This window comes from Palaemon carinicauda, chromosome 11 (genome assembly GCF_036898095.1).
Source record: "Palaemon carinicauda isolate YSFRI2023 chromosome 11, ASM3689809v2, whole genome shotgun sequence".
NCBI classification, from domain to species: domain Eukaryota; kingdom Metazoa; phylum Arthropoda; class Malacostraca; order Decapoda; family Palaemonidae; genus Palaemon; species Palaemon carinicauda.
In genome coordinates, this window is record NC_090735.1 from 112468323 (window position 1) to 112494053 (window position 25731).

The 25731-nt window shown below is 39.3% G+C and overlaps 1 protein-coding gene across 1 annotated transcript in view; it reads left to right on the plus strand.

The window, feature by feature from the left end:
• The window catches only part of LOC137650121 (uncharacterized), a 221210-nt gene that overhangs the window by 148605 nt on the left and 46874 nt on the right, over window positions 1–25731 (plus strand). The window contains exon 4 of the mRNA XM_068383254.1: window positions 9755–9860. Within this exon, the coding sequence (XP_068239355.1) occupies window positions 9755–9860 (106 nt within the window). The remainder of the gene's footprint in view (window positions 1–9754; window positions 9861–25731) is intronic.

Genomic DNA, 25731 nt, shown 5'->3' on the forward strand with positions numbered 1-25731 from the left:
TGATCGGCTGTTTTTGTGTCCTGATACCACTAAGATGCTATCTCAGGTGTACACGTGGAGTTTGTCCCCATTTGAGACATCTTTGTTAGCATTGAAAGGGTAAAAATGGTGACTAAAACCACGATATCTGCATGGATCAGAGAGATCGTTGACTGGGCAGTCAATCCTTCTCCTTCCTGTTAAGGAAGACTGCGACCCAGAGCTCACGATATATGGGGTGTAAGCCCGTCCATGTCATTCAAGAAGAACATTTCAGTGATGCAGGTGTTACAAGCCAGCAGGAAATGCCAGAGTACTGTTAAGGCCCACTACCTGCAGTACTTGCGACACAGGGGTCAGTATAAATTTTCTCGAGGGCCTGTAGTAGTTACTCAGAAAGTGGTTTAGTTGACTCCTCTCACAGAATTATTAGAAGCTAATTGAGAAAACAGATTATGGTTTTAGTCGGGGGTGAATGTAAGAATAACTGACCATTACTATTCTTTACCTTCCCCTCTCTTGGGGTACAGCATCCAGCACTTGGTCATCTGGACCAAATTTGACTGCAGGTAAGCTCCATGTAGCTTGTAGCTGTTCTTTATTGAAATATAGTAGTGTCATCCCCATATTGTTTCTTGTCACTATCTCATAGGGCACGGGGCGTTGACCTACTGATAGTGCCATGCCACTGGTTAACAAAGTATCAGGATTCTTGCACATCATCATGCTCAAGTGAAAATCCTGGGTAAAAGTTCCATCCAGTTAGGAAGGGAAAGGGAACTTCCTCCTTCCTAAGGATGAGTTTCCTATGTAGAGAATGAGGGTTTGTATTGATGTTGGAACAAATGACAAATTTGGAAGTAATTTGTATTTTTACTATACAAATCTGAGTTCTTTACACATTTACCCGCCAACTCCTACTCGTGTAAGTCCTGTCTGCAATCAAAGTGATTTACCAGTGAGTCAGTCGGGGTGGCAGTGCTTCCCTAGTACCAACTGGTAAGAACCAGTCAGTTGTTGACACCATTATAAAATTTTTATTGCTGTATTCCAGCTTCCGTTTTCACTAAACATTTCAGGTTAGTATACTGTAGCTAGGAATAATGCAAATTACTTCCAAAATTTTCATATTTTGTACCAGATGTGGACTAAAATCTTCATTTTTTCATTCTAATTATTTAAACTTGCTGGTCAGGTTTTGGATGGAAACACTGGCTGTTATCAACTAGTTTATTTACACAGAAATATAACATTAGGCCATCCCCTGCGAGTGAAAAGATAGAAGAAAATATTTACATTTAAAAAAGTACTCTATTACAGTTCAGGTGTTTCTGCACACCTGGTAAGCACTTGGAATATATTTTATATACAGGAACAGAACTATTTTAATCATCTGAATTGAAAGCCTACAATATTCACTATTAGATATTAGTTTCTCGCTGTGAGACTCTGGTAATCCCTCCCCTCCGAAAAAGAGAATTAGGTGACTGAAATGTTCACTGGGATGTATACTGCTTTTTTCCTTTCTATCAATACCCAGGTAGTTCTGCCTTCCACAGATATTTCATAGCACTTCTGTTATGTTGTAGTGTGCTATTGGGTCCTGTGTATGCAGGTGATAAGAACAGGAGGTTGTGTGAATCTATACTGATGAATGTTTATTTAGTGCTTGTACATTCTTGTCTTGTCTTGTGGGGATATAAGATCTCTTTTCTTGTTGGAAGAATTTCTTCTATTGCTTTACAAATCTTGAAAGGGATGGTGGGTTCATTTGGATCCTAAAATACATTTGCAGGTATTACTAATGATTGTCCATAGAGTGCCTCTGCCACTTAACCACTGTGTGGGGGGCTCTTGTCAGTCCCAGTATGATCCATGGTAAATAATTTTTCCACCTTCCTTCATGTCATGGTAAATCATTTTAGGGGAATGTTGGAAATGCTCGGCCATACCCATGCCATTGGCTTCTGGGTTGTACGTCGTCATATTGTTTAGTTTTGTCCTTAGGCTGGTGACAAGAGAACTCCATAGGGCTGGAGTGAAATCAACTCCCCCCCCCATCACTGGTTATGTACTGTATTGAGGAGCTGTGTGTTTGATGACCCAATTCATTAGAGCTTTTATGCAGATATACACCATCTGCTGTTTGATGGGTGTTGCCTTGAGCCCTTTGGTATTCCAGTTGATGATTATGAAAAGGTATATATATCCCTAGGAGGAAGTTAGGGGTCCCACAATGTTAACGTGAATATGAGCAAAGTGGTAATCAGTTGTCTTGAATTCTCCTATCCTAGATTCTGTGTACCTTGTGATTTTTTGTGTGTGACAGGGAAGACATCCGCAAGCCCATTTCTTGATGTCTATCATTATTGCCCTTTAACTGCATCACCACTCAGTTAGGATGCACATCGGGAAGAAGCCTGAAGGTTGTGATAAATTGTGGGGGAATTTTAAAGCCTTCCTCCTCAAAACCAATGAAAGATAAAGACAAGACATCTAGTACTTGTCTCGGAGGCAATGGTTGTCTCTCTGGCATCTTTGAAAAATTTCCTATACGACAGGGCAGGACTTTCCAGCCAGAAGTGCTGTAGGTTTACACTGCCCTTCTGGTTTGTTGCTATTTTGGGGTATGATATCCTGATTTGGACAGCATTAATGGTTTTTCAAGAAAGGGCATCTCTGATGTTATTGGAAGAGCCCTACAGATAGCTGCTGGTGTTGGTGCAGTGACCAACAGCCTGCACCTTTTTTTGTGAAGGCATGAATCAAGAGCTGATGGTCCATTTGCAACATGAATTTCCGTCACTCCAGCATGTATATGATGTGCCGGAAATGCTGAATATCATTGTGGACTGCCAGTAGTTCTCTGTTAAAGATGGAGTATTTATATTCTGCTGTAGATAACTTCTTGCTGAAAAATGGTAGTGTTGGTGGACATGTTCTGTATCCTGCTTGAGCACTGCACCTGTTGCTGTACTCCATTGCTGTACTACTTACATCTGTGGTCAGTGTAAGGGACCTATTGGAGAGTGGAGATACTAGTGTTACAGCAGAACTAAGGGCTTTTTTTGGCTTCTTCAAATGTCTTTTCTTGCTTATCTGATTACCATGTTTTAGGTTTTCCTTTTAAGTTTGCGGATAAGGGAGACATGATTCTAGCCATGTTGGATATAAAATGGTGATAGTAATTGGTCATGGCAGCAAACTCTTGCATTACTTTAATGTTTCTTGGCCATGTGAAATTGGCTATGGCTTGGAATTTCATCTGGGCCGGGCGAGTTGTTTAAGACCTTTGGGACTTACTCGATGACCGAGAAATTCTGCCATACTGTATTTTTCAGCCATACCCACTTGTCTTGTCTAACAATTAACCTTTTTTCTCTGAGCTTCTCAAGGACTTGTTTTAATACGTAGATGTTCTGTTTACTGTTGTGGCTGAGAATCAGGATGTCATCTACGTAAACGACACGGTAGATTAATTCTCTGAGGTTGTTATCCATAAGAGGTTGAAAGGTGGCACCTGCCTTTTGAAGGCCAAAACAGCTGTAATTAAAAGCATATGTCCCAAATGGTGTGATGACTGCTGTCTTTTCTGTGTCATATATTGCTACCAGGACTTAATTATAAAATGTACTGTATTAATATATTCTTGCTCCTTCAAGTCTGTTAGTTATGTAAACTATGTTAAGTAGGGTTTACCATTCTGGTACTGTTTTAATATTAAGTTGCCAGTAGTCGCTGCAGGGCCAGCATTTTGAGGGGAGGTGCCTAAAGGCTTGAGGCTTTCTGGCAGAATCTTGCCTGTTCCACGTTCTGGAATAATTGCTTTGCTTGGACTAGTTTGTCTGGTGCCAGCTGTCTGAAACTTGCGTGCACTGTAGGTCCCTCTTTGACAATATATTTGATGTGATGTTGTTAGGGCACGTTAAGTCTTGCTGGAGGTTGTCCTTGAATACAGTCAACTCTCGTTATCTGGGATTGATTAATTCATGAAAACAGCTATGTATGCCAAAGTCACTAATATGAAACTATAGGAATTTTTCACATAAGAATAGTGTACATACTAAGTCTGAAATCTAGACCCAATTGATAACCTGAAATAAGTAACTTTATTAACTTTGCATTATTATATTTAATAAACCGGAGTTTAAGAATTAAATTAACAACACTGTATCAGGAATTGTGAGCAGTTCATGGATTAATGTTGGTGAAAGAAGCATAAACAAAATCACGGCATTTGATTTCATCAGCTGATTACTCGCTCTCTAAGTTGCTATACAGTACTTACGAGGAGCGTTCATTAAAGTTTTCCCCTAACCTACCTCCAACAGACATAGACAGACTAAACTTTGTACAGTTATTAGTCTTTCTCTACATTTGCACTACTCAGTGTTATGTATTTTTCCCATCTTTTTATGCAACTCTGGAGACCTTGTTTGTAAAAGTCGGTGGGTTGAGTTTCAAATCATGACTCCACTTTGGAAATCAGTGTCTCATCATCTGGAAAATATGTTCCCTTAAAAACTGACTTCATTGTTGGAAAGAGGTGAAAGTCAGATGGTGCCAGGTCTGGAGAATAAGGGGGTTGCGGAAAAATTTCAGTCACAAGAGTGTGCTTCTGTCTGGGCAATATGCGATTAGTGGACTGGAGCATTGTCCTGCAGGAGTCGGACTCCTCTGGCAGCATGCTGTGCTTTTAGAGCTTGATGGATTCTCTCAATTTACTTGGCAGTGAAGCATAGTAAGTCCGAGTAATTGTGGTACCCTTGGCTAAGAAATCTGTCATCATTACTCCGTGCTGGTCCCCAAAGACAGCAAGCATGACCTTTCCTGCAGAGGGTTTCACTCTTGCCATCTTTATGGGGTGGCGAGTCAAAGTGGTTCCACTGCATAGACTCGACTTAAGGCTCAGGATCATAGTGATGGACCATATTTCATCCTGTGTGATAAGTCTGTTAAAAAAAGGTTTACTGGTTTTGTTGACACATGTCCAAAAGAGCCTTTGAGCAATCCACTCTTTCCTGCTTCTGAAAAGGAGTAAGGAGACTGGGAATCCATCGGGCAGACTCCTTATGCATGTGCAAATGATCCTGAATGATTGTTCCACAGACCCTACACTTATCTTCACAATTTGGGCTAACTGACAAACAGTTAAACGCGGTCTTCCAAAATGGCAGCCTCTACTTGATGGATGGTCTCTTCATCAATGGCAGAATGGTGGCGCACAGGAACAGGCGCTGTTTCGACAGATGTTCGGCCACACTTGAACTGGCGATGCCAGTATTTTACATCATCATATGACGGGGCAACATCTCCATAAGTTTTATTTCATTTCATTTCTGCTTCGGCGTGTGAACTTTCAAATATAGAAACCTGATCAATGCTCGGTACTCGACTGGGTCCATAGTCACACCTTACTTCAAACTAACACCTGTAAAAAAGGAAGAATTGTGAGTTCAGTGCTGCAAATTATCATGTTACATAAACTAATATACCAATACATAGGTGAAATTTCAGTAAGATATAATATTCATAAGTGGGTCAGGGGAAATCTTTAATGAACGCCCCTTGTACATATAGCTGAAGAAACAAGAATTATTGTTTCCTTAAACACGCCATTCAGTAATGTCAGCTGACCACTAGTTTTAGCTGACAGCATTACTGTGTCACATTCTAAAAGTTCAAGATTTTAAAAAAGTTAATTGTACTTTGGTTTTCAATTTTGGTCTATTTTAACAATCAACCATTACTGACCTTTTTTTTTTTTTTTTACTTTTGGTTGTGATCAGCTGATCCGAAGCTGCCATTATCAAGAATATTTGTACGGATAAGTAACAAAGAGTTACATTTATATAATTTCTCAATTTTTTCAAAACATATTCACAATAGATATTACATTAGCACCAATATGTTATAGCTTTTAGTTTTCATAGTTTTTCTTGCTGTTATTATTAGTTATCACTAGGACATTCTCTCTCTCTCTCTCTCTCTCTCTCTCTCTCTCTCTCTCTCTCTCTCTCTCTCTCTCTCTCTCTCTCTCTCTCTCTCTCTCTCTCTCTCTCTCTCTCTCTCTCTCTCTCTCTCTCTCTCTCTCTCTCTCCTCTCTCTCTCTCTCTCTCTCTCTCTCAAAAATGTAAAGATTTAGAAATTGCATTATTATTTAATCATTATATGCTTGAATAATTTAATATGAGAAGAATTGTTATTTCAATGAAGGAAAAGAGGGAGATTAGAATTTATGCAAATCCAGTTAGTTCCCTATTTGTTAACAAAAAAATGTGCCTGTTTATTTAAATACCCTAAAGCATTTTAAAATTGTCATCATGTTATATGAAATTTGTTTAATTAATATCTTAAGTTTTGATAAGTTACTTTGATGCACCAGATTAAATAGGAAATTAGTTTCTCACCCACCGTTGCTTGAGATCGTAAGTCCCTCTCAGCTCTCAACCTTTTTTTTTTTTCATTCTGATGCGTGATAAATACTTAAAAAATGCAGAGGGCCGGAAATTATGGTGGGCCATATTTTATTTTCTTATCTTATGCTGTTTAAAGAGATTTCTTTCTTTTTTAATGAAATATTTCCATTAAGAAATAAGAGATACAGGAAAAAATATTTATGTATAAAGCAAACAAAGGATACTTAATGGGTCTGCTTTAAGGCCAGGTGTGTATCGTTAATATTACACAGAAAATTTTACTTTTACGTATAATTTAAACAGGCTCAAATTAACGACAATCACTTGCGAAACACCTAACAAAATAAAAAAACGACTTAGCGGGCAAGTCCAAAACAGAAGGATGACCTGGAGAGCGCGAGTGTAGGTGTCGGTAGGGTAGCCCAACTGTATTCTCTAGGGCCTGTCATGGCCCTCCCCTTTGATGAAGGGATTATCTAAATGGAAGACAGCCTGTGAATAGTGGTTTACACACCCTTGTTAGATATACGACACCAACAAGGTGCTTGCGCGAGGGTTGTAACCTCTGCATTCCATGCTTTTATCTCTCTCGTGTATATTTGGAAGATTTATATTAGAAAAGAAGGACTTTTCACTGGGCATCACAGGCCTCTCCCCAGAAATAGATTTTTCCTTCGTCAAAATCCCTTTTTTTTTATTTTATTAACATATTTGCACTAAAATGCTTCTATTAAATATAATATGTTGGGAGGAATCTAATATTATAAGGATTTTTACTGACACACACACGCACATATACACATACACATACATACACATACACAGGAGAGAGAGAGAGAGAGAGAGAGAGAGAGAGAGAGAGAGAGAGAGAGAGAGAGAGAGAGAGAGAGAGAGAGAGAGAGAGAGAGAGAGAGAGAGAGAGAGAGAGAGAGAGAGCATCAATTATTAGTGACTTTTTACACTATTCTCCAGTATCAGTGACCCTTCTTAGATAAGAACAAGTATTTAGTTGATACTTAAACATAGCGGGGTTTGGTGATGACACTCGATGTTGTGAGTAGTCTTACCTTATAATGAAGCTGTGTTAATAATGTAAAGTTACCTCTGAAAAGTACTATGAACTAATGTACCATGATAGAAAGCATGTAAAAATAATGTAGTGCTGCACAGTGGGTTACCTAGTGTGTTAGTCAACTGTAAGAAGGTAGTGGTAAATGAGTTGTTAGGTTATATGTTGATCCACCCTAGGGAAGCAAGCATTCACGGATTCTTGATCTTTGTGCATGTCTCTGTTACCTAACCCCCATGAGTAAGGAGACTCGATTGTAGATCTATTAGGGTCCTACCCCTTCTGTTTCCCATCAGAGGAGGTTTAGTGTTCCCGAGGCATTGAGCCCTTCGCCCCTCCTAATCAATGTGGGTATCACAACATTGAACCGTCATCTCAGTAGACAGATTAGGCACCAAGAGCATGATTTTACATTGGCGGCCATGGAAGGCATTTCCCCAGCCAGCCTACAACCAGCATCCTGGTTGGACCATTGGTCGGGCACCCTGTCATACTTCTCATCATGAGACTTCAGTGATCCCGATATGGAAAGGAAATTCAAGGACTTGGTTTTATAGAGAGTCAAAGCGGTCACCTTTGTCACACCAGTTGGCCAAACAGTAGGCCAACTGAATACTTGGATGCAGAGACGTAGTGGTCTTGAGACTAGGCTAAAGGTTAAGGTACTGAAAAATTTAACTCTGTACCATCCCAGTTAAACAAACCCATGCTCTGTTCCCACAGAAAGAGGTTGACAAAGCAGTGGAGGAAAATGAGTCAGGTCTGCCTTTTCCACCAAGTAGTAACCTTCTAAGGTCCCAGCACATCTAGTTGGACCTGTAAAGCATTGGCTCTGTATACATTAAAGTCTGCCCTTAGAAGTAAAAGAAAACCTTGCGATAGGGCCTCACCACCTTAGACTTTTGGCAGGAGCACAGATACCACCTCCACCTTTCAACCATGTTATAGCCAATCCAGAAGAGGCAGAGGTAGGAGAGGTGCCAATGGGCTGCAAAGCCTGGCAGTCCCCTACTCAGACTACCACAATTGGAGGAATGCCTGGCAAGCTAAAGGGCAAAGTGTTAGCAGTATGGCACCAATGACTGAACGATTCAGGTCCTATGGAGCAGGGGCAGTCTCTCAATTCAAGAAACTTGTGCGTCAGACTGTCTACTGCCCTTAGGTGTTCATACCAATCTGGACACTGTTTCAGCTTGGTCTGATGCCAATGACATTCGCCTGCTAAGATACCTAGACTACTGGCTGAGACTATCTGCCTCCCAAGGTCAGCCTCTCCACCACAGAGCCGGACTTCTTACATTTTTGTAAAGATCTGACCCTCATGATAAATCGTAACCCCCCAATGATTCATGATGCGAGTCCCTAACCCCCATTGAAGATGCCAGTGAAACTGACATGTGTTACAGCCCAAGGAGATCGGGTATTGAAATTGTTTGACAAGCATAACTAATCGCAGTGTTTCTGATGCATATATTAGCAGTTTAACTGAATGCTCATTTTTACTATTTAATAAATCTGTATATACTTCCTTTGTCTCCTCGTCCTCTTACTGGGAAGTAAGTCAGTTCCAATTAACAAAGTTTTCAGTAAAGTAACATTGATATACAGGTACTGTACCTTATAAAACCTACATAAAGGATTCAAGTTCTTTTTTGCTCATAATTTTATTTCTTTTTTGTGCACCTACATGTTTGTTTATGGTTCCTTGTGTAGTAGGCTACTCATACGGGGGTTATTTCTTCTTCCAGGATATTGTTGTAATAGAAGCACACCTTGCATTAATGTTTTAGAACCTGAAAATTTGGCTATAGACTATAATCTAACTATGAAAATCTTTAAGGGTAAAATACTATCTAATTCTAGATTCTTTTTTAATTGCAGACTTTCTTTAACCATAACCATTTCATGGCCTGACACTTTATGTAATTTTGTTAGACCAAAAATTTCTAGGCATTAAGCTATAATTCATTGACCATAGGCTAATAAAAAAATAGAGTATGGTTAGGGCTTTGTTAATTCCAAAAGCTTTTCTTTAGTAAAAACTTGATTGATGCTTGAAGACATTGACAGGGTATTCTTCAAATATGAATTGTAGCTGTTGAAGAGGAACAGCATAAATAATATTTTGAAAGTCATTTCTTTTTCTCTTATGTTACGGGATTCTTATAAGTAGTATTCCAGATTTTTTTTTCTTTGCATCTACTGCAGTTCTTTTTAACCAGTTAAATATTTACACTAACTTTTCTTTTTTTTTTTTATATTTTGAAAGACATTTCTATTGTTACAGTGAGTGACTGTGAAGAAATGCTGTTAAGTGAAAATGAAGATAGTAATGATTCTTGGACTACACAAGATGAAATTCCAGCAGAGCTTATTATAAAACTGGCAAGCAAGTAAGTACTGTAGTTGTAATGGAATATTTTTTCAAAGAACGATTATCCCATGAAAATTCCATGAAATATCCAGTGAGAGAATTTCAGTTGAAAAGTAGTGACTGGAAAAGTATAGTGAATATATTATAATCCTAGAGAATTAAGGTGAGAATGTGTTTAATCGCAGCTATGCTAATTATTGTTATTTATACAAAAATTATCCCACAGAAAGGATTTATTGTAATAATGTGATGATGCTAATGCTAAGCTACTATTAGCTATTGTGGCTTTTAAAATTTAAGTACATATACACTTAAAGGTATAAAAGAATAAAATATCAAGGATGGAAGTAAACACAGTAGTACTAATGCTAAATAATTTTAATACTGTTATATGTGGTGTGTTTAATCATAGACATTTTTCAACTAAAATTAGCAAACATTATTAAGAAACAATAATCATAAATGTCTGCTGGAAATGTTATTATATTAGATGTTTTGAGTAGGTTATATTATAAATGCAATACTATCTTCTAATCTAGGCTCTTATCAAATAAGTAAATAAGTGTGCATATCCTTGATATAGTTAACTATTGTAATCCACAAGTTTGTTATTCGAGAATTTGTTATAAAGCAGAAACCCTGAAGTTGACGCCAAATTTCTGTACTGGGAAAAGTTGATGAAGAATGTGAATCAAAACATCAAATTTAGTTAGAAATCACCAAATGCAGTGTAATGTTAAAAGGAGGAAGAAAAATTTGAAATTTACCATTAAGAATCATCAAATAATATACAGTAGAGTACCATATTAAAAATCATCAGTGAAAACGAGTCAAGACATAAAATTTAGAGTTAGAAATTAACAGATAATACTGTATAAGTTAGGAATGACATTAATGATTCTCTAACTTATATGTGAGCATATTCATGGTAGCGTCAACTTGAGGTAAGCTCCCTCTTAATGAGAGAATGCCTTGATGAAGTTATTGAGCTTCAGCACGGTATTCTATTCCCGTGCTGAAACTTGGTGACGGGCAAGAGGGCTCTCGAACTTGGGGAAATTGCTCCCCCAGTTCGAATCTAAATTTCTCTCTTTCTTATATTTTTCTTCCTCTTTATATTGCTTCAACCCTCTCCTAATATTATAAACTTTCTTTCATGTTGCTGTCCCAACCCTATGAGTAAAATTTCCCATATGTATATGTGTATGTTTACTTATATATGTATGTTTATTATATTTTTTTTTATGGCATGGATGTTTCTACATCTGTTATTGCTGCTTGGGCGGATGTTTATACATCCGGTATTGCTGCCTGCTTTGATGAATGGGAAAGGTGTCACGGTTGTGAGGTGTTTGTGCTCAAAGCTATATGTGAGAGTATTGGATGATCTTAGCCATCCCGAAGATGGTTTGGACCTTTTAGGCGGAACTATTCTCAAGTGTTGGGTCTTTGGAATCCAGGGGGATCCAATGCTTGGGGTAGGACTCTTGGCTTTTGGCAGGAAGCCCGTCATTATAGATATGGGGAGGATGATTCCATAGTTTCTTGGTCTCAGTCCTAACAGGCGGGTTCAGCTTACACCTGTGCCTCTATATCTGTTTTGATGCTATCCTTCGGGTAGGGTATGGAGTGGACCATCTGGAAAGTATACTCTCACTGTGCCAGTAGTGGAGAGTGCAAATTTCCTTCCCAACATGTGATGCCTTAATGTTCTCAAGCAGGTAAATCAAACTATTCAAAATATCACTCTTCTCTTTTCTTTATTCTGATGGATTCTTGAGACAACGACCCCACCTCCCCTGGATATGCTGACTCACCCCTGGCACTGTCGACGACCTCTGGAAATTCATTTAACGAAAATTCCGTTGACGACGTAGGAACTAAAAAGGACTATCTTTAAACATTCGAGAAAAGGGTAATTTGGGTAACACAGAAAAACAATGTCTTGCACGTTACTCAAATCCCATTAGATGCTAATTATGATGTGCTACATAAAATATTTGAGTGGTACGGATTAATAAAAGAAATTAGAATGAAACTTCAAGATGATAATTGGGATTCTTGGTTATCATTTAATTGTCATGAGGAAGCATTTAATGCAACCCGTAACATTGTTAATATTAAAGTAGGTAATATGAGTATTAAGGGTGCTCTGTGTGATGGGGCACCAAAGATCTGGATGTCTACAGACCAGCAGACTGGGTTGATAAAGATATGGAGGTAGATATGCCATCCCAAAGAAAGCCAAAACCACCAATGTGGCTTCTTGCTCAATCTACAGGAGGTACTGAAAATTATTTCAAGATCTGCAAATTTCTTCAGAGGAAGGTAGAAACGATCGCACCTGGAAATATATCTCGATTCGGTAAGAAAAGTTACTTGATAAAGGACAAGTCATTCACACAGTCTGTTATATTGTCCAATTTGAAGACAGTAAATGATGATATAAAATTAGACATCAAACCCCATCTAAACTTTAGCTATGGAAGGGGAGTGGTTTTCAATAGGGGTTTTCAATAAGGATCTTTATGAATTTACCAAAGAGGAGATATTGGCTATGTGTCCACTATCAGTGTGGAAAGTACAATAATTGCCTGGAACATCAATGATTGTTCTTACTTTCCAGGATGCTGATGTACCTTTCCACATAAACATAGAAAATGAAAGGATTAGAGTTCAACCTTTTAAGCAGAAGCCACTGTAATGTTATAATTGCATTAAATTTGGGCATCCTTCCAAAGTTTGCAAAAATTATAAAATTTGTAATACTGTACTTGCTCCAATATTTACCATGGGGAATGTACACTTGAGGCAAGGTGCTTAAACTGCAACTCTAATCATAAATCTAATGATAGGAGCTGCCAGTTTTATAAGTTAGAAGAGGCTGCCCTCATTAAATCAATTATTGAACATGTAAGTGTGGGGCATGCCAAGAGATTATTAAATAAATCTAATACCTATGCAAAGACATTAAAAACAGGTGAAAAAGTTCCTCGGGAATCATCTCACCCACCTACTACTGTAGGTAGTTCTCAAAAAAGGAATTCACCATCTATTGATAAAGTGCTGCATAAGACAAGAATATCTCCTCCTAAAGATTTATCATTGAGTATCAACAAAAAGACATTGCCCTCCACTATCAAACCTTTGCCCCCCATTACAAAGGATAGTACTAACCTCTCCCAGGCCATATCCTTGCCTGATTTAATGGAGATTCCACCTGAAACAAAGTTATCAGGTGTACCTGTAGTGGGGAAGGTACAAAACCTGGTAACTCACAACCTATTAATCATAAAAGAGAGAGACCTCCATCTCTCTCACCCCCTTCCATAAGAAATATTAAAGTTATGACATCAAATAAATATAATGTTTTGTCTGTTGATGTTTCCGATCAACCAGAAGACAATTTAAATAAATCAGAAATTCAAGTTGAGGTCCACCATCCACCTCAACAAATAGATCAAAAGGATACAAAGAAAAACACAATTGTAAAACCCAACATAACAAGACCATCTCTGAAGAAACCTACAGGAGATAATGTTAGATTAAAAACTGCTAATGGGAAGACTTCATCCAAGATGTCTTCCAGAAATAATCCATAGTTTTCTCCTCCATTTTGCAATGGAACTGTCAGGGTTTAAGGGCGAAATTTGAAGAACTTAAGCTTCTAATTCATGAACATTCCCCCATAATTGTATGTCTACCGGAAAGTATGCTTGATTCTAACACTCCTAGTCCTCGAGAGTATGTTAGCTATAGAACACCATATAATAATCAAGCAGGGAGCCATGATGGAAGTCTCATGTACGTTCGTAGAGATGTTCCCCAAATACATATATCTATACATACAACCCTGCAGGCAGTGGTTGTACGAATTGATATAGGGAGAAAATATACAATATGCTCTCTGTACTTACCTCCAAATGATAATATTTTATACGATGATTTGAGAGGTCATTCAACAACTCCCTCAACCATTTCTCTTACTGGGAGATATGAATGGTAGACATCCTTTGTGAGGTGATGTTTTGGCAAACACAAGGGGTAATATTATCTCATCAATTGTGAAGAATGAGGATGTGGGACTCCTTAATACAGAAGAGCTCACGCACTTCCATGTTCAGACAGGTACCTTGTCATGCATTGACCTTTCAATTGCAAGCTCTAACTGCCTTCTTAATTTTGATTGGAGGACATTAGATGATTGGCATACTAGTGATCATGCACCAATCATTATAAACACCAACAAGGGTCCGCCTTTACAAAGATCGCCACGATGGAATCTTGACAAGGCAGACTGGGTTAAATTTTGTAAGCTAAGTGAAATCGAAGGGAGTGCAGAATAGTTTGAAAGTATTGATGATACCATAGACCTACTGAATAGAACTCTCCATACAGCAGGAATCAGTTCGATTTCCAAAACCACAGGACTATTCAAAAGACGACCAGTCCCGTGGTGGTCTTCAGAATTAACAGCCTTGCAAAGAGCCACTAGAAAATCTCTGACTAGATTGCATAGACCCCGTACGGATGAAAATTTGTTAACGTACAAAAAGTGTAGAGCACAGTTCCGTCGTGCCATGAAAGAAGCTAGACGCCAACCTTGGGTGGCTTTTGTTTCCTCCATTAAAAGTAGAACACCACCATCTTCTGATTAGAGAAAAGTAAAAAAGATTGCAGGCAAATTCACCCCAAACCCACCACCAGTGTTGAAAGTGAATGGTCAGTATGTGACTGAAGGAAATGAAGTTAGCAATGCCCTGGCTGACCATTTTTCAAATGTATCGTGCAAGAATGTAGCAGCTCCTGGTCACCAGTACAGAAGCATTGAAGAAAAGAAAATTTAAAATTTTGCAACAGGAAGGGAAGAGTCGTATAATTCTCCTTTCACTGAAAGAGAATATGATTCAGCACTTTCCACTTGTAACGATACAGCCCCTGGACCCGATGGAATTCCATATGTAATGATTAAACATGTACATTTTAATACAAAGTTATTTATTTTAAGCATTATTAATAGAATATGGCATGATCATAGTTATCCAAGTGTTTGGGAACTAGCCATTATTTTAGCCTTTTTAAAACCCGGTAAGGACAAGTTTTTAGCAGCAAACTACCGACCTATTGCATTGACATCTTGTTTATGTAAAATTATGGAGAAGATGGTCAATGCAAGACTAATGTGGTACCTTGAAAAGAAGGGTATTTTATCACCGACCCAATGTGGATTCAGAAAAATGCACTCAACAACTGATGTGTTGATACGACTTGAGTCCTCTATTTGTGAAGCATTTGCTTCCAAACAGCACCATGTGACAGTCTTTTTTGACCTTGAAAAGGCATATGATACCACTTGGAGATATGGTATACTTAAAACAATTCATGAATTGCGATTGAGAGGAGAGCTGCCAATATTTATTCAGGCATTTCTTTCAAACAGAGTTTTTCAAGTGAGAGTAGGGGAAGCTCTATCAGAGAGTAAGTGTCAGGAAGGAGGAGTTCCTCAGGGGAGTGTGCTGAGTGTAACCATTTTGCACTAGCAATTAATGGGATATCCTTTTCATTCCCCAGGATGTTCTCTCAACATTATTTGTGGATGATCTCTCAATATCATTTGCTGGAGCTAGAATGGCAATGGTTGAGAGAAAAATACAACTCTCAATTGACAAAATTATCCAGTGGGCTGATATGAATGGTTTTAAGTTCTCGACAAGTAAAACTACTATTGTCCATTTTTGTCGTATCCGGGGAGTACATCCAGACCTGGATATATACATTAAAGGTCAACGGATACCATGTGCAAGTGAAGCTAAATTTTTAGGTTTGATATTTGATTGTAGGCTTACATGGGTTTATCACTTGAAAGTGTTAAAAGCTAAATGTCTCGAGGCTCTGAATATTTTAAAAGTATTGTCCCATACATCATGGGGGGCAGACCGCAATACTATTTGGAAATTATACAAGGCCTTGATTTTTTCCAAAATCAGTTACAGATGTGAAATATACTCCTCAGCCACCCCAAGCCGGTTAAAGATATTAGATTCAATACATCATGGTGGTATTAGATTGTCCACAGGAGCGTTTAAAACCTCACCTATCCCAAGTCTCCTTGTTGATGCTGGAGAGTTACCTCTAGATCTTTACCAAATTTCTGCTATTATTCGGTATTGGTTTTGATTGCAAAGACTCCTTAATTCTTTAGCCTTTTAGACTGCAAGCCATGTAAGTCACTCAACATACTTTGAGTTGCACCCAAAATCTCCTCAACCTTATGGGTTTTGGGTGAAACAATTTTTAAACAATCTTGATATAATTAGAATTAAGGTGCTTCCATTTAAGGTATCATCAATGCCTCCATGGAAATTACCAGAGATATCTTTTTGTAAATATTTTATTGGAGTTAAGAAGAATATGACTGACTTAGAATCCAGGTCTCTGTTTATGGAACATGTTGAAGAACATAGGGGATCGACTTTTATATATACTGATGGCTCCAAATCTGATGCTGGCGTTGGATTTGGAGCACATAGTAATGGTTTTAATTGTAGAGGTGCACTTCCTCTAACAGCTTCAATATTTACTGCCGAACTGTATGGCATACTATCCGCTGTTGAGAGAATAGCGTTGGAAAAGGAGGGTAATTTTACCATTTTTAGTGATGCAAAGAGTGTTCTTCAAGCTTTAGAAGTTTTTAATTCTAGTAACCCTCTAGTTTTAAAGATTTTAGAATGACTTTTTATTATTGGATTGAGAGGTATAATGGTTCAATTTCGTTGGGTTCCAGCACATGTAGGTGTGTGTGGGAATGAGAAGGCAGATTCATTGGCAAAGAATGCAGCATCAGAGTTGGTACCAAGAAGGTATCCCATTCCCTGTAATGACTTCCTACCTAACATCAAGAAATTGCTTTGCAATAAATGGCAACAGCACTGGTATACCCTAGATGGCAATAAAATGAGAGAGGTAACAAATGTCATATCTCCTTGGAAGTATAACATGATGCCCCGAAAATGGGAGACGTCTCTTTGTCGTCTCCGTATTGGTCACACTCGGTTGACACACGAGTTTCTGCTGAAGGGCCAACACCAACCATATTGTGACGACTGTTTGGTAATTCTAACAGTGAGGCATTTGTTGATCGAATGCCCCAATTATGATAACTTAAGGAATAGATATTTATTTGAGGCTTGAGGTGAGGGTGGCAGGTTCATCCTTGCCAAGATTCTTGGACATTATGTGTCCTACTGTGCAAGTGGCATTTTTAGATTTATTTCATAAGCAGGTCTTCTGAAAACTATTTAACTTTTACAATGACATTAAACTTTTATGGTTTTAATTGAATATTCTTTTACTTTTTTATATATATAGACTAAATGATATCGGCGTCAATGATCTTAAATGTCAGGATGCCTGAAAACTTTAAATCAATCAATCAATCAATTGAGGTAAGCTGGCAACAAACGAGAATACGGTATTAGAAAAAATCTATTGAACAATAATTTAAGTAAAATATAATTGTTCCTACACGAATACAAACCCTTGTTCTTTCCATAGGAGAGTGATAACAGCGAAGCTGGAATACGGTCATTAAAACTATTAACAAGGTTTCAACAACCGACAGGGTGATACCAATTGTCAGCAGAGAAGAACCGCCCACCCACTCACACACTGTCAAACTACTTTGATTTCAGTGGCTGGTGTAAAGTTGTGAACAGATGTTCTCCCCCTGCTCTAGAAAAATATTGGGGACTAATAAATTTTTCTTTTTCTGGCTTGCATGTTGTGTGTCGTAAGTAAGGATGCCAGACATGCAAATTTGCCAGGGCGTATTGGAGTTGTATGCCGGCGTGTTCATGGCTAACTTGGAGACTAACTATTACCGGCTTTGCCCTGGGTGCAGAGGATATTCCTATTTGCAGGCTTCTCCATGTGACAAGTGTCAGGAGGGGAGGAAGAAGTTTAAAAGGAATTCTTTGCCATCGGAGTCTTCCTTGAAGTCAGAAAATTCCTGATTTCTCCCTCTCTCATCTGGTACAATTCCTTCTGGTTCATCCCATTTGGCCTCCTCTGGAGGGCAATCGGGCAAGGGTAATGGCCCTTTAACATTGGGACAACCTTCGGGATAGGTTGCTCGTCCCATTTCCCCCTAGTGAAATAGGGGGGGCTTCCTCCCATGGGGAGTCTGGCATAAAAGATGCTTCGTGTCTCTTGTGGCCATCCTTGGGCTTGAAGGGTTCACTTTTCCAAGGATAGGCTGGTGGAGGTGTTAGGTTTGGGGGCTCAGCAGAAGTTTGTATCTGCTCCTGCAGGAAATGACTTCGACTCAACCCCTTCTAGAGCCGAATGGAGAGATTCTCTGTCATGGTCTCTGGCTTCCAGAATTTTCTTCCTCCGCCGTAGGTTCTAGCCCATCAGAGATCCTGCCAGGAAATTATATTAAAGGTATTCTGTTAATTATAGGTGAACATATTCTCGATAGCATCAGCTTAAGATCATCTGACGAAAAACCCCTCCGGGGAGAAGGTATACGTTGAGCAGTATGTCACTTATTGTGGGAGTAGGTATACTGTACGTTGAGCAGTATGTCACTTATTGTGGGAGTAGGCCCTCCTGCCTTCCTTCTGAGGTTGACAACCCTTCGTGGTTTACCAACGGATGCAATCAGAAGCTCGAGTTACTGTCCTCTCCAGGGAGTCCTTTTGCCCAGGTGGCTCGGAAGCATCAGCTCGCTCTGGTGCGAGAGCTCTTGAGCTTTGAAAAGTACGTCCAATTTCTTCAACAGTACAAAACCAACATGTTTCTGTTTCTGCATGACTCGCAAAGTCTCAACTATGCACAGATACAGGTAATCGTTGACTTACGACCCAGATAAGGATCGAGAGAAGCTTCGTAACTTGATCTGGACATATGTCGAACTTGAAAAGTTAAGTTTCGGTAGTTGTTTCTATACTAACAAACTTTTTGTTATTTATGTGGAATATACTTTCGGCAGAGCTGAAAGGTAACCATTAGATTTAAAGTGCGAGGTGGCAACCTTACCTAACCAATAACAGTGGGTAGGTAAGGGGTGGCTGGTTGTTACCCAGCCACCTATATCTACTCATGTTTTAATAAACCACGTCACTTTTTGTTTTTGGCTGGTGGAGAGCAGACGTCTCCTCTCTCTCCTTTCAAGGCTTAGCCATTTATAACTATTGCCTAACGCTCGGTCTTTTCTTTACAGATATGACTGTTTTTATTACACGCTCATGATTACCAGTCTCTTCATTACAGAGTAAAGTGGCAGTTTTTAGATGTCAATGTTTTTCTCTGCTAGTTATCAGAAGGATTCCTCTACGCTTACTACTACTCTTGGGGGTAACCTCTCCCGTCCGCGGGTTTGGTCTTTCCATCCCCCTCAGAGGGTAGGAAGTTTTAATTTTTTTTTTTTTCTTCAGCGCTTATAGACGACATCGGGGGGCAAAGTCAGTGGCTGTAGCTGGTGATGGCTTCGCTGTCTACGAGGTTTACCTCCTGTTCATCCTTCCGTCGACTTCTGCTGACGACGAGTCTTCTCACCTTCTACCGATCTCGTCATCTCCCAACAATCCGCAATTATCCTCTCTCCCTACAGGCAACGTTTCAGGCCGTGTATGCAACTTCCACTTGTTGAGGATTCCGAGACTACGGACAATCGTCAACCCACGGCTTACCTGCCAATCAACAGATTGACGGACTATTTTCTCCTTAACGATTGCAGGGACAAGACTCATCACCTTGTCTTTCTGGTCGGTTAGGATGTGGATCATGACACTCCAAAGATGAGATCAGAATTTATTCTGTTTAATGATTGATTGCAGTGGTGAGACTTATCACCTTGTCTTCCTGGTTGGTCAGGATGTTGTTAGTGACAATGCAATGATGAATTCAGAATTTATTCTGTTCAATGAGCGCAGGGGCAAGACTCATCACCTTAGTCTTCTGATCGGTCAGGATGTCGTTCGCGGCAATCCAATGTTAGACATCCGTCAGGGCGTCTTTTGTGAAGGTCAGTGATCGCCACAGAGATCGTAGGTTATCACGATCTCAACATTCTTCTTCTTAAAGATGAACACCTGTTCGGTTTCCCCTTTGGGAGATTACTCCAGCAGGAATCCCGTTCGGGAAATCCCTTCACGAAGAACTCAAAAACAGGCCTTGGCTTTCTCTTGAGCAACACTGTATGTTAACCTGCAATTTAAGATAGAGCTCATTGAAGGTAAACAGAGGGCTGCTCGGAGGTTTGCCTCCAGGTGCAAGAGATTCCCCTTCCGAGGTACAGTCTTTACACAAACCTTGAGCACGATCGAGCTCATGCTCAAGATCGTGAGTTAAGCACTCATGGTAGTGAGCTCTCAACGCTCATGATCTCAATTACGAATGTCTTGTGGTCACGTTCATGAGCTAGACACTCACGCTCACGCTCGCAATCGTGAGTTACATTCTCGGTCATGAGCGAGACTCGTGCAGGACGCTTACGCTCTCGTGCCAGACGTTCATAACATGTTCTTGTGCAAGTTGCTTGCACTCATGAGCAAGAAGCTCTTGTGCGAGACAATCGTGCTCACGAGCAAGACGCTCTCGCTCTTGTGCAAGATGCTCATGCTCTCATGAGGCGCTCACGTGGGAGACGTTCACACTCAGGAATGGGACTCTCTCAAGCTCACACAAAGCATTCAAGACCTAGAACCAGGAGCTCATGATTATGAGCACAGTCACGAGAGAAACGATCCCGACCGATTCGGTAGATCTCGGATTTTCCAGATCTCTGATATGTCAGCTACCAATCGCCTTTTTTCAATGGCTAGACGATTTCTGGTTGCTTATCAATAGCACTTTTTGATGTTTTTATGTTCAACAGCTAGTTGTTTGTTATCTTACACAATGATAGCTCATCTTCTTCACTTTCTTGCGTTTTTGCTAGCCTGACGTTCACTGGTCGGAGAATAGTGATCACTATCAGCCTGCTCCATTCTTGGCTTCTAATTCAGCAGCCACTTCCTGAGAGGGAGTTGCTCAAGAGAGCACTCACTCCTAGACGGCATAGATCATCTCTCCTTACTCTTGGGGTTACACTACTTAGACCCTGCAGAGTTGATGAAATTATGGGTCTTTCCTTCTAGGAACCTAAGACTACATCCTTCTTCGACGATAGGAATAATAAGCTAGCGCAAGGCTTAGTGCCCCTCGCTCTTTGGATTTTTGTTTGTGTATCACAAACAGGGCTTCTTGGGTTCCCGAAGTTTTCTCACCGTCTCTGAATCCGATGGATCCAGTTCAAGGTGACCAGGTTTATGCATTGCATCCAGCACACTCAAGGGAATTCATCTCCCATGAACGTATGCGTTTTTCATCTACACTTCGTTCATAATACCTGTACAGGAAGACTTGCGAGCAAATTGCTTCAGGGAAAAGGTTGCTGCTTGGTTGCTACCTTCTCCCTAGTTGTCCCACTATTATGGGGCTGCTCACGAGCCGACTTTTCTTTTTTAGGAATTGTTCTAGTTAGAAAGTCTCTTGAAGCAAATTGAATCTCGGATGTGTTAGGGGGGCAGTTCCTTGAATCTTTTCCTTATCCCCCCTTAGCAGGAGACACAACTTCATGAGATTACCGCCATTCTCTCCTTCTTAGAGAATGAAATTCAATCCTGTTTAAGCGACAGCCATAGCAATTTACTTGCTATGATTCTGGTCATCCCTGGACGGGTGACTGACAAGAATAACAGAGGTTATTGAAAATTTGTGTTCTGATCTCCGCTGGCCTTATACCCTAGTTAAAAGACTGCTAGACGAGAATCTCTCCCAAGGAGTAGATCTCCTTATCTTCTAAATTTGACAAAGAAAGGGGGGGAGGCCACATACTGGACCATATGTCCTTAAGACTATGATCAGAGCACGAATGATAGCATCTCTTAATCCCCTAGTAGGCACCATCTTCCTTCGGGAAAGTGTCGGGGGTTGGGGGGGAATGAGAGTGATTTGTCGGTTTCCCATTCGTGGAAAAACACTTCCTGCTCCAACATGGTCTCTCCTTCAGGGTATCGTGTCCAGGGGTTGAATTTTATAGAATCCATCGAACTCCAGCCTCTGTTGTAAAGGTGATGGCCCACCATCACCTTTCCCCCAATAAGTCCTCCCAAAAATTGGCCTGCCATCACCTGTCCCCCAGTAAGTCCTGCCTGCAATCAAGAAGTGACATGGTTCATTGAACCGTGAGTAGATATAGGTAGCTGGATACCCACCAGCCACCCCTTACCTACCTACTGTTAGTGCTTAGGTAGGGTTGCCAACTCGCACTTTAAATCTAATGACTACCTTCCACTTCCATCGAAAGCATATTCCATATAAATAATTACAGGTTTGTATCAAGGAAAAATACAAATTATCTCCAAATTTGTTATATTTATGCTGTGTCATGATACCGTAACCATCTAAGTCATATGTCCCACCCTGAGAAAGGATCACTCCTGCCATCACCTGTCCCCCCTGTAAGTCCTGCCTGCAATAAAAAAGTGACATGGTTCATTGAACCGTGAGTAGATATAGGTGGCTGGATACCCACCAGCCACCCCTTACCTACCCACTGTTAGTGGTTAGGTAGGGTTGCCATCTCGCTCTTTAAATCTAATGGCTACCTTGCACCTCCATTGAAAGCTTATTCCACATAAATAACTACAGGTTTGTATTAGGGAAAAATACAAATTATCTCCAAATTTGTCATATTTATGCTGTGTCATGATACCGTAATCATCTAAGTTGTATGTCCCACCCTGAGAAAGGATCACTCCTACACTGATTGATTTACCCTGGCTGTCTATTAAAGCAAGAATTGAGTTTGAAATATGTGCAATTACCCATCAAGTTATTAGAACGGGAGGTCCAAAATATCTAAGAGAATTGCTACATATTGCACAGCCAATAAATCGTGTTGACACGAGAATAGTTTAAAAATGGTTTCAAATTATTGTGACCTAGATATATGTGTATTGCAGGCTTTAGACCCTTTAAATATACGGTTCTAAGACCATTCAATAAGCTCCCACTAGACATCTGAAAGACTGAAGATATTAAGGCTTTCAAGAGGAAACTAGACTTTCTTGTTCTCTAAGTGCTTCAGTAGTGTTGATTTGACAATAAACGAGCAATATCCCTTGTGAAATGTTGAATGCTTTCAAACAAATATGATAAAATTACTGTGAAGGTCCTGTAGAGAGAAGGGTTCCCCTGCTGTATAGGACCAGAAAAGCAGCCCTTAAGTATTTTATTAATATTTTCTTAATGTATATCATTATTTCATTTTATTGATTCATTGTATACCTTATGCTTTATCAAAGCATTTTTATATTCTATATTTGAATTTTGGAAGTACTTTAGCAATAAAAAATTACTGCCTTTTGTTAGGTTACCTTAAACCGTGATCAGCTGATCTGAAGGTCCTGCTACTGTATTGAGAAATGTGCACATATGAATAACAAGGAGTATCATTTGGATAATTTCTTAACTTATTCAAAATACAGTATCTTCATGATGAATATTACATCAGCACCAATACAAAATAGGATATCATAGTTTTCATACAGTTCGTTTATAGCCACCATTATTATTAGTTATACAAATACGTTCTCTCTCTCTTTCTGTGTATGTGTGTGTATGGGTAGTTCCTTTTTATTTCAAATAGTATTTAAATTTTAGTTCATTATTAAGTCTTTATGTTCAGTTATACATTATTGTTTTTAATTTTGATTTATTAAACCATATTTGTATTCTATTTTTCAATTTTGGGGGCATTTCAATAATCAACAATTACTTTTGTTTTAGATTTAGCTGTTAGCAGCTGATCTCAAGATCACGCTACTGTATTGCGATTATGCTCACATACGGATGACAAGGAGTATCGTTTATATAATTTCTTGACATCTAAACGCTCTTTATAATAAATATTACATCAGCACCAGCATGTTATAGGATATTATAGATTTCATAGTTTGTTTATAGCTATTATTATTAGTTATCGAAAATAGTGCTATTAATGCCCCGTAAAGCACATTCCTAATGTGTAGTTGCCGACCTCTCCCTGTGACCAACTCCTAGCGAAATAGGCTTAACTGTTCATGAGGTTGACATAGCTTTTGTGCCCTCTGCTGTCAGTCCTGGCAAGAAAACAGGCTTCTGCCTTGTACTGCTCTGTTGGGAGTGACATGTTAGGGACAGCCCAACTTTGAGGAGACTTAACTGTTGGTTTGGGGGCAATTTTGGGAGGTTAGGAACAAAAAAGATGGAAAGTCACCCAGGATTAAGCGGATGTGTCAGCAGGTGGGTAACTATCAGCCACCCCACCCCCCTTTTTATACTAGTGGTCACAAAGTTAATAATTATATAAGTTATTAGCTGAGATTTCCAAACTGATTCTTTAGACAATATAACAGAGAAATTAAAAAGGAGTAAGAAACTAAAGTTAAAGCTCAAATGTTCAAAATGCTTGATAAACAAATGGTGTGTATACTACAAAGAAGGGTGTGCTGCTAATCAACACTATAATGGTGTATGCCTGTTCTGTCAGCAAGAACAGGAAATAGAGAAATTACAAAAATGAAAACTGAGAACTAAGAAAACAATTGAAAAAGATAATGTCAGAGTTCCAACAGTTAGAAATAAGGAACAAAGAAGTCATAGATGATGATGTAGAAAATGGGATTAGTATTCAAGAAATACAAAAGGTAAAGTCAAGGACAGAACTGTGAGAGGAAATAACCTAAAACAAAGAGTTCATGAAGCCCACTAGAGGAAGGATAGCTAAGGCCAAGAAGACTAAACAGCAGCCTAGAAATGTAACTAACACCAAAAACAGATTCTCCCCCCTAGCAGAGGAAGAGGAAGATGAGATTTGTTAATCTGAGACTCTATGGTAACTTCGGCCTCATAAAGAGGAGATAGGTCAGGTCCCATCCCGGTGCCAATGCACAAAAGATAGAAGTGGTCAGTAAAACTATAGCAGATAACAAGAAGACCACTGTTATTGAACAGACAACTGGGAAGGACTTATTCCTAAGAAAGGATACTGCTGGCCAAACAGAACCTTTGGTTAAACAACTAGAAAAACTGTTGAAATGGCTAGAAACAAGACCAACAATACTATAGTTATAGTTATTCTCCCAAGACTCAATGTCAGCCACTTTACCCTCAGTATGGCCATAGGGATAAATGAAAGTCTAGGTTTATATGGCAGAAAAAGAAGTGAAATTTATAGATAATTGGGATACCTTCTACAGCAAGAGAAAATTAGTGAAGAAGGCAAGAGAGTATATGGAAACCAACTTAATCTCAGCCTGTACAATTACTTAGACACAGTAGACCAAGAACAAACTAGACCCTTAGAAAATCCCCCAACGACAACTAGAGGAAATTTTGCAGAAAACTTGTATATTGCAGATAAAAGTAAAACTAGAACACTAGTAAATCAGGGAAATTAGCAAAGCCACAAAGGAAGAGAAAAAAGTTAGAAAATTTCCTTAGAGCGGTACAATTCAATGCTCGGTTAGAAACAAAATGGTAACCTTAAGGGCAATGATAGCTAGTGAGTAACTAGATGTCGTAGGCATTACCCAGACCTGGATTCAAGAAAAAGCAAATTATATTATCGGAGAATACGAAATCCCAGGTTTCAAGATCTTCAAGAAGGATCGCTTTACCAAAAGAGGTAGAGGGGTAACGCTCTACGTTAAAAATCTCTTAAACCCCATAGAAATTAAATTAGAAACAGAACGGGAAATAGGAAAAAACATTTCCATACTATTAATATACAGACCACAACATCAAACACAAGAACAGGACAAAGAGCTGTATAGACAACTTGGACAAGAAGTTAACAATAA